Source organism: Mobula hypostoma, chromosome 20 (assembly GCF_963921235.1).
Source record: "Mobula hypostoma chromosome 20, sMobHyp1.1, whole genome shotgun sequence".
Classification (NCBI taxonomy): Eukaryota; Metazoa; Chordata; class Chondrichthyes; order Myliobatiformes; family Myliobatidae; genus Mobula; species Mobula hypostoma.
Genome location: NC_086116.1, coordinates 55,292,822 through 55,303,292, shown reverse-complemented (window position 1 = coordinate 55,303,292; position 10,471 = coordinate 55,292,822). Strand labels below are relative to the sequence as shown.

Here is a 10,471-nt window from a genome sequence, read left to right as displayed (position 1 = left end):
GCAAGGAGTATTGTAGGTAAGGCAGATGAGTTTAGGGCTTGGATTGGCACGTGGGATTATGATATTATTGCTATTAGTGAGACTTGGTTGCAGGAGGGGCCGGACTGGCAGCTTAATGTTCCGGGGTTCTGTTGTTTCAGACATGATAGAGGGGAAGGGATGAAAGGGGGAGGAGTGGCATTACTAGTCAGGGAGAATATCACAGCTGTGCGTAGACAGGACAGCCCAGAGGGCTTGTCTACAGAGGCCATATGGGTGGAGCTGAGGAACGGAAAAGGTGTGACCACACTAATAGGGTTGTATTATAGACCGCCCAATAGACAGAGAGAATTGGAGGAGCAAATCTGTAGAGAGATAGAAGACTGATGTAAGAAACAATGTTGTAATAGTAGGGGATTTTAACTTTCCACATATTGACTGGGACTCCCACACTGAAAGGGCTAGATGGCTTGGAGTTTGTCAAATGTGTTCAGGAAAGTTTTCTAAATCAATATATAGAGGTACCTATGACAGAGGATGCAACACTTGATCTCCTATTAGGGAACCAGACAGGTCAGGTGACAGAAGTATGTGTAAGCGAACATTTTGGGTCCAGAGACCCCTAATGTCATTAGTTTCAAGTTAATTATGAATAGGTCTGGTCCTCGAGTTGAGGTTCTAAATTGGAGAAGGGCCAATTTTGTGGAAATGAGAAAGGAAGAGTGGATTGGGATAAGTTGTTTTCTGGCAAGGATGTGTTCAGTAAGTGGAAGGCCTTCAAAGGCGAAATTTTGAGAGTGCAGAGTTTGCATGTTCCTGCCAGGATTAAAGGCAAAGTTAACGGGCATAGGGAACCTTGGTTTTCAAGGGATATTGGTGATCCGATTAAGAAAAAGAGAGGTGTATAGCAGGTATAGGCAACAAAGAACAAATGAGGTACTTGAAGAGTAAAGAAAATATTAAAGAAGGAAATCAGGAAGGCAAAAAGAAGACATGAGGTTGCCTTGGCAGATAATCTGAAGGTAAACCCAAAGGGTTTCTACAAGTATATTCAGAGCAAAAGGATAGTAAGGGACAAAATAGGTGCCCTAGAAGATTAGAGTGGTCGTCTATGTATGGAGCCTCATGAGATGGGGGAGATCTTAAACAGTTTTTTTTTCCATCACTATTCACTCAGGAAACTGGCATAGCATATATGGAAGGAAGGGAAACAAGCAGTAGTGTCATGGAATATATGGAGATTAAAGAGGAGGAGGTGCTTGCTGCCTTACAGCGAATAAAGGTAGATAATTCCTCCGAGCCTGACATGATACTTCCTCGGACCTTGAGAGAGACTAGTGTAGAAATTGCGGGGGCCCTGGCAGAAATATTTAAAATGTCCTTAGCCACGGGTGCGGTGCCGGAGGGTAGCTCATGGTGTTCCGTTGTTTAAAAAAGGCTCCAAAAGTAAACCAGGTAATTACAGGCCAGTGAGCCTGTCATCAGTAGTAGGTAAATTATTGGAAGGTGTTCTGAGAGATCGGACATACAAGTATTTGGACAGCCAAGGGCTGATTAAGGATAGTCAGCATGACTTTGTGCATGGTAGATTGTGTTTAACGAATCTTGTAGAGTTTTTCAAGGAGGTTACCAAGACAGTAGATGAAGGAAAGGCTGTGGATGTTGTCTACATGGACTTCAGTAAGGCCTTTGACAAGGTCCCACATGGGAGGTTAGTTCAGAAGGTTCAGATACTAGGTATCCATGGAGAGGTTGTAAACTGGATTCGAAATTGGATGTGTGGGAGAAGACACAGAGTGATAGTGGATGATTGCTTCTCAGACTGGAGGCCTGTGACTAGTGGTGTGCCTCAGGGATCTGTGCTGTGACCATTGTTGTTTCTTATCTATATCAATGATCTAAATGATAATGTGGTAATTTGGATCAGCAAATTTGCTGATGACACGAAGATTGGAAGCATTGTGGACAGCAAGGAAGGCTTTCAAAGCTTGCAGAGGGATCTGGACCAACTGGAAAAATGGGCCAGAAAATGGCAGATGCAATTTAATGCGGACAAGTGTGAGGTGTTGCATTTTGGAAGGACAAATCAAGGTAGGACATACACAGTAAATGTTAGGGCACTGAAGAGTGCGGAGGAACAAAGAGGTCTGGGAGTTCAGATACATAATTCCTTGAAAGTGGCGTCACAGATAGACAGGGTTGTAAGGAAGGCTTTTGGCATCCTGGCATTCATAAATCAAAGGACTGAGTATAGGAGATGGGGTGTTATGGTGAGGTTGTATAGACATTGGTGAGGCCAAATTTGGAGTACTGTGTGCAGTTCTGGTCACCTAACTATAGGAAGGATATCAGTAAGATTGAAAGAGTGCAGAGAAGATTTACTAGGATGTTGCCGGGTCTTCAGGAGTTGAGTTACAGGGAAAGATTGAACAGGTTAGGACTTTATTCTTGGAACATAGAAGAATGAGGAGAGATTTGATAGAGGTTTACAAAATTATTAGGGGCATAGACAGAGTAAATGTGAGTAGGCTCTTTCCACTTGGATGAGGAGAGATAAATATGAGAGAACCTGGCTTTAGGGTGAAAGGGGAAAGGTTTAGTGGGAACATTTGGGGGAACTTCTTCACTCAGAGAGTGCTGGGAGTGTGGAACGAGCTGCCATCCGATGTGGTAAATGCGGGGTCACTCGTAAGTTTTAAGAATAAATTGGATAGATACATGGATGGGAGAGGTCTGGAGGGTTATGGACTGGTTGCAGGTCAATGGGACTAGCGGAATAAAGTTTCGGCACAGACTAGAAGGGCCGAATGGCCTGTTTTCTGTGCTGTAGTGTTCTATGGTTCCATAGCTGAAACATGCTGCCAGGGGAAGTGGCGGAGGCATTGTTTAGGAAGCATTTAAACAGCAATATGAACTGCACAGACACTGCAGGCCAAAGGCCTGTTCCTATGATGTACTGTCATAAGTAAATCTACACAATACCCTGGTTTGACCACATCTGGAATTCCATGAGGAACTTTGAGCCCCACAAATTAAGAAGGATACTTTGGTCCTGGAAAGAACACATCATGAGTTTATCAAAACGACACTTCAGCTTCAAGGATTCATTTTGAAGAGTGATGACACAAATAAGATTTTATTCCCTGGAATTTAAAATGATAAAGGCAATTTAAACATCAGTTTGAAAATATTAAAGGTAACAATATAGTTGGGAAAACATTACTCCTCTTGATTGGGACTCTATAATCAAGAGACACAACCTAAAGATCTGAGATGGACCTTTCAGTTGTGAAGTTAGGAAGTACAGGTCAACCTTCACTAATCCGGCACCATTGGGACTTGAGGAGTGCTGGATTAGTGAAAATGCCAAATTACAGAAGGATCACATTAAGCAATAGCTAACCTTCACTAATCCAGCACCATTGGGACCTGAGGAGTGCCGGATTAGTGAAAATGCCAAATTACAGAAGGATCACATTAAGCATAATCAGTGCCGGATTATCGAAGGAACCGGATTACAGGTAGTCGGATTAGTGAAGGTCGACCTGTAATTCAAATGAACACTCTTGTGCAAATGGCAGTGGATGAGAGATAAAACATTCTTCTCAAAATTCAACACTGATACATTTTTATTCATTGAAAGTTGTACAGAATATAATACAAAGGCATAAATTGGACCACAGCTCAGCCATGGTAGGAAAGGCTCAAGGACTAAACTGTCTGTTCTTAATCCTGGATTTCTAGTTCAGAAGTCTGCTCTTCTCATGAGAAGAGCCTGGGGTTGGGAATTTTGGGGATTAGTACAAAACTGCTCAGGAATTTCTTTAGGCATATGGTAGATTGTTATATTAATTAGAATAATGTTTCTTAAAGAAAATGGAAAATAAATTAAACCTTTGGCCATTGAGGTCTTACACAAAATTGACAGAGAACAAATGTTGGATTATAATCCACAGAATGTATACTCGAAAATTAGCCTGCATTTAAGTGACATCCAGAAATAGTAAAATATTCCAAGGAGCATTTTTATCATATAAGGAGATATATAGCTGAGCTGTTAGAGAACAACTAATTAATATTAAGGTGTGCAAGGATTTTTCAGAACGACTTAGATTGTAGAACATGCAACTGATAGAGAAATAAGGGACAGCAGGAGGATATAACGTAAGCAGACATATAAAACTTCTTGAACAAGAAGCAGTTTACTCACGAGACATGCAGTTAAACAAGACTTTGACCTCAATGTTTTGGAGAGGAACCAGTTAAAAGTTAGAGCAATTAAATTTTTCCTGTGTTTGCTGGCCTCCATCCACTGAATTTGTCTCAGAGACTAGCATAACTCTGAAAATATTTGCCTGCGGGAAGAACATCCTTCACCACTGGCCCAGCATCACTTATGTTTGATCTTCTGCATCACAGACCAGAGATTTGGGTCCATGAGTGGGGAGCATGAATCATCAATAAACCATCAGCAGTCATATTGCAGGTTACAGAGCTCTTTGACCTGTTCCTGTCCGCCTTACTCACTGGTTTTAGGTGCTTTACTTTCAAACCAAAATCCTTTAAAATACTCAGCTTGACGTTGACACAGCGATTGACTGATGAGTTTTAAAAACTCTGATGTCTCTGAGCCTGGAGGGTGGGGGTTGGAAATGTGCTTACATTGGTTTCCAAGGATACAGCAAAATATAAAAATGAGAATTGGAATCTGTTCAAGATGAGGGCTGCTACTCTTGAGTAAATGGAAATATTTTCCTGCTCTATGCATCCAACAGCAACATCAAACTCTCCCACAGCACAAGTTACATACAGAGTAAATCTCCTGCTACACATTTCCATAAAACAGATTCTGAGCAGGTGAGATGAAGAGTAGTTTTGCCTAAACAATTCCATCAAAACCTTGTAGAATAGGTACTGTACAAGCCAAATGAAAAGGTCTCTCTATACTGACTCGTGAACAGTGTGTCTGTCAAGTCTCATGAGGTAACGTCTCCTACAGAAGTGCAGCACAAGTTAGATATAAAGTTTTTATTCCAAAATTTACAGAGGTTAGAGTCTTGATCCTTGAATTAAGCCTAAACCCAACTCTATAACCTACCTCTCACTTAAATGAAAGTGACAATTTATTACACACTTGTGACAAACTGTAAGCATTTCTGATCACTTACACAAAGTCCCTTGATAACATACTCATTGTGGCCTACCATTGACATAAATTTTGCTAAAACTTATTGCAGTGCATTGTAACATAAAGTACAAACAAACTCTCAAATTATCAAAGAGAGAATTATGTTCAGGAAGGTCAAACTTGAATACTAACAACCTATGGATTGAGAGTAGATATGAAAAGTTCGCATATTTAAAACATTGGGAAAGAATAGGAAGACAAAGGATAATAATGTTAAAAAAGTCGGTGTAATAAGGAATAACTTTCACTTACCAAGCTTCATGATTTTCTGACCACAAAACAGGTTGCAATAAAAAAAAAGTGCAACCTCTTGTCATGTTGGAATCTCAACAACCAATTTGCACAGGTCTGCCAGCAGTAATGAGTTACTAGCAAGGGTATAAATATTGGCAGGACATTCCAAGGTCTCCCTAATTCTTCTTCAAGTACATCCAACCCAGAGGACAGAATCTCAAATTAATGAATTAACGGAATGCGACTCAGCAACATAGCAGCACATCTGCTGTCGACTAAAATAATCTGCTCAAAATTCTGGTGTCGGCTTCAAACCTAAAACTTCTTGAGACTTCAGAAAGGAAGAGGCTATTGGAAAAAGATTTTTTTATAAAGTGACAGTAGGTTAGAAGAGACAGAGGGGCAAAGAAGTTAAAGAGTTTAGATGAAATGTTACAAACTAGTAATCATTAAGGTGTGCAGCAGAGCTTCTCAAGGTTGTGAGAGAAAAGAATTATAGAGTATTGATGAAATAAACAATGACTGTTTTATATCTGGGGAGTTTTGGAAAGGCCATCATTCAACACATGGAACGATTATCTGTTATTGCAAAACTTTCTTTGGTTCTATAATTTGCTCATTTCAGATCCATTTGGAAAGGCCATCATTCAACACATGGAACGATTATCTGTTATTGCAAAACTTTCTTTGGTTCTATAATTTGCTCATTTCAGATTCATTACTGAATAGCAAGTCTAAGCACATGTGAAAAATAAGCATGGTGAATTCATCAAAAGAGAAACTGTTCATCAAAGGGGAAAGAGAGACTCATAAGGGCAGGTCCCGTTTGATAAACTTACTAGAGTTCTTTAAGGATGTAATGAGCACAGAGGATAAAGGGGAACAGGTGGATGTTGTATGCTTGGATTTCCAAAAGCCATTCAATAAGGTGCCACATAAAAGATTTTTCCAATAGGGTGCATGGAGTTGGGGGTGAATGAATTAACATGATTAGAAGATTGGTTAGCCAATAGAAGGCAGAGACTTGGGATAAAGGTGTATCTTTGCCGCAGGAAACAGTACTAGACTCACAACTGTTCATAATATAGATTAGCAATTAGGAAGAGAGGAACCGAGTATATTGTATCTAAGTTTCCAGATGACACAAATTGAGCGGAGGATATGGAAAGTCTGCAGAGATATAGATAGGTTAAGTGAGTGGATAAAGATCTGGCAGATGGAGTACATCTGTACATGCAGGGTCATCCATTTTGGAAAGAAAAATAGGCAATCAGATTATTATTTAAACAGCATTCTGTTGTGCAGAGTAGGAGTGCCTGTGCATGAATCACAAGACGTTGGTTTGCAGGTGCAGCCAGTTATCAAGGTGGCAAATAGAACATTGTCCTTCTTTGCTAGAGGAAATTAATTTAGGAGCATGAGATTATGCTGCAACTGTACAGGGTGAGGCCACACCTGGAATATTTTGTACAATTCTGGTCTCCTTACTTGAAGGATATACTTGCTTTGGAGGAGGCGCAGAGGAGGTTCACAAAATTGATTCCAGACATGAAGGGGTTAGCCAATGAAGAGAGATTGAGTCACCTTGGACTATACTCACATGAACTCAGAAGAATGACGATTTCTTATCGAAACATATAAAATTATGAAAGGGATTGATAAAATAGAGGCAGGAAAGTTGTTTCCACTAGTGAGTGAGACTGAACTAGAGGACATAGCCTCAAGATTAAGGGAAGTATATTTGGGATGGAGATGACGAGAAACTGTGTTTTCTGCTCTCTGCTCAAGGAAGTAGTAGAGACAACATTAGGTATATGTATAACACTGCTAGATTTTTTTGCAAAGCAGGGAATTAAGGTTTACGGGGAAAAGGCAGGTAGGTGGAGCTGAGTCCAACACCAGATCAGCCATGATCTTATTGAACAGTAGAGCAGGCTTGATGGGCAAGATAGCCGACTCGTGCTCCAATTTCCAAAGTTCTTATGTCCAATCAGCACCTTCACAGGAAGAATATAATGGCTCGACCTTGACAACATTGCTACATTATTGGAAGAATGGATGTTGATGATCCATGCATCTGAAAATCCTATTCTCTAATCTAATTATGTTTATGCTGTTCAGCTTTATTTTATTTTTATTTTTAGAGATGCAGTGCTGATAATGCCCTTTGAGTCATGCCACTCAGCAACCGACCAGTTTAACCCTAGCTTAGACACGGGATAATTTACAATAAACAATTAACTAGTATATCTTTGGACTGTGGAAAGAAACCGGAGCACCCAGAGGAAACCCATGCTCACACAGGGAGGAATGTACAAACCTGCTTATAGATGGAGCTGGAATTGAAATGCAAACTTCGATGCCCCAAGCTGTAAGGCGTCACACCAACCGTTATGCTACGCACACCTCTAAAGTCTAACTCCATCTCCACCAGATTCAAATGTATTATTGTCAGAATTTTTTTTTAAAACGTTAGTCAAAGGTGAAGCACTTTTACTAAGCTTTTTATAGGTGGTTCATCAGGTGTAAAGCAGCACAGCTGAAAGTCATCCCACTTAAGCCCCCAGTTCTTGTTCTGATTGAGCCTCTATCCCTATCCCAGTGCACCATGACCACTTGCAGTATTTCTGTTAGCAGACTCAATGCTCAACTTTTATAAAGTAAATTCATGTTCTTGGAGCAGGGTTCTGACAAGCTCAGTACCTCAAAAATTAGGCCAAAGTAAATATAGACTGAGCCCTTGTCTAACAATGAGAGGGGGTCTCAACTGAATAATTTAGTAAAAATCAAATAATAAACATTGGTGCTACTGAATTAATTAGTGGCTGTCTGAGGAGCCCACAATGGTGTAGGTGGGATGTAAATAGGTCACATCATGAATTTGATATGTTTGAAATGCCTGATTAAAACCAAAAGGTGTGTCTCCTGCGGTTAGTGAGAAGGGCGCATCACACGAACCAGCTGCTGCGGGAGTGGCTCCAAGTCACTACCCTGTAGGGTGTGAAGCAACTTTACAGACCTCGGCTTAATTATCTGTATTGTTCTTGCATGCAATCCTTCAGAGCTCTTTTGGCTGCTGTCTTTAACCCAGAGAATGTTGGCTCTGGGCAACTCTCATCTCCTGTGCCCCTGTTAATCCCACTATGCTGATAATAATTCTAGACTTCGCATCCTAGCTCTCCTGAAAGGTGACCCTGGAGAATTTATACTGTTCCAATGACATATCAAATGAGTGCATTCACATGGCAATTTACATTGCTTTCAAATATCCCAATGCGCTAATAGCTAATAAGTACTTTGAAAGCCATAAATGCCAGAACCACGATAACGATCAGATTATGTCATCTTTCTCTCTGAATAGGGAAGGTATAGTATTTCAGTCTTGTCCCAATATCAATTGAATTGGACAAATTAAAATAATGGAATTTGTCCATTGTATCTGCATCATAAGAGTCATCATAACTCCTGTATTTTCCCAAGAGCTTTGTAATTGTTTTCTCCAAGTATGTATCAAGTTCCCCTTTCACTTATTTTTAAATTTTTCTCCACCTTTTCCTGCTGTGTGAAAGAACAATTCTCAGCTCACCTCCGGTTCTTTTTCCATTTAGCTTAAAGAGGCATTTTATCTGGTTGAGACTTTGCAGAGCACGGAATTATTGGATAAATGGTACATAAAATGTGACAATCAGGGAGAAGGGACAGAAGGACAAAGATGTTACACAGCTGAAGTGAAAGATTATAAATTAGTAAGGCAAGCAGTGAGAGATTTATAAGGCTGTAAACAAGAGAAGGATTATAAGGTAATATAAACAATCACTATCTCCTATCCAAGGATTTTTTTTTGGAAAGAGCAGCATTCAGCACATGGAAAGATAGTCTACATTCTGCAAACCTTGCTTTGATTCAGGTAAATTACAAACTGGCCAAGCCAAGAACGAGAAGTTAAAAAAATGACCAAAGGAGAATCCATCAAAGAGTTTCAGTCAGCAATTTTACAGCAGCTGTGAGGGGAAATCATCGATACGAAGTGTCCCGACCTGAAATACCGACTGTCCATTTCCCTCCATCGATACTATCTGACCCACTGAGTTCTTCCAGCATCTGGAGTCTTGCGTCTCCTCTTTGCTCCTCCACCGCAAGGAATTTTTAAGGTGTTCCCACTTTGAGGTTTTCTCTCTCTGCTAGTTCTGTGAGATCCTCTCTCACTGTTCCCCTTCTGTGATTTCTGCTGCTCTCCTGCCATACACTCACCCTGACCTGCTATCCATCTGTTCTATTGTGTCTTTGTTCTTCTTCCACCCCTTCCCTTCAACTTTTTACACTGGCTATCCCTCCTCTATCTTTCAGCACACAGGAAGTGTCCCAACACAAAATGTCGACTGTTCCGTTTCCCCCATAGACTATTTGACCTAAATTTACCACTTGGGGGTTGCTACTTTTCTCACTCGTGTTCATGTTAAAGTAAAGAGATAAAGTTTCAATTCCGGGAATATCCCTCCTGCACCATTACTAAAATCCAATAGCTGATTGGTGGAAAGTTCAGAAGACCTTCAACAGTTTGCAAACTTTAGAGTTAAACACACGTGCCCCGACAAATGTGTGTTAAGCCCCTCCAGCACAGTGTTTTCTTTCCACCAGTTGGACTTGGGTCTTTGGCAGTATTCAGCAGAAAGAAATAACTCCTTTGAAAAAGAGCTAACATCTTCCATGAAGAGTCTGGAGTAGCACGTTGATGGTCAGTGTGTAGTCAAAGATTAATGTTATGAGGGATCCTAAATCTCGGTATTTAAAGGTGTCTTATTAAGGTCTCAGTCAGGATCTATCCCACATCCAGGGCTTCCTGTCTTCCACTCTAGTCTTGAAACCATTTACTTTTCTTGACAGAGCGGCAGGATTTGGAGGCACCCAGCAGTGTCTTCTTGTACTGCTCAACCAGGGAATTAAATTTCAAGTCTTCCTTCGTTTGTTTATTTTTCTTGGTCCCTTGAACCTTTAAAAGATCAATAAAAGAGTTAGAAAGAATGTATATGCACATAGCAACATTTTACGAGTGATGGTATCAATCCAAGT

General features: G+C 40.4%; 1 protein-coding gene across 1 annotated transcript in view; it reads right to left on the bottom strand.

The window, feature by feature from the left end:
• Positions 1-3,128: 3,128 nt before the first annotated feature.
• rbm28 (RNA binding motif protein 28) overlaps positions 3,129-10,471 on the bottom strand; it is a 49,868-nt gene continuing 42,525 nt past the window's right edge. Inside the window, exon 19 of the mRNA XM_063072964.1 lies at positions 3,129-10,391. Coding sequence (XP_062929034.1) covers positions 10,254-10,391 — 138 coding nt within the window. The 3' untranslated portion in view covers positions 3,129-10,253. The remainder of the gene's footprint in view (positions 10,392-10,471) is intronic.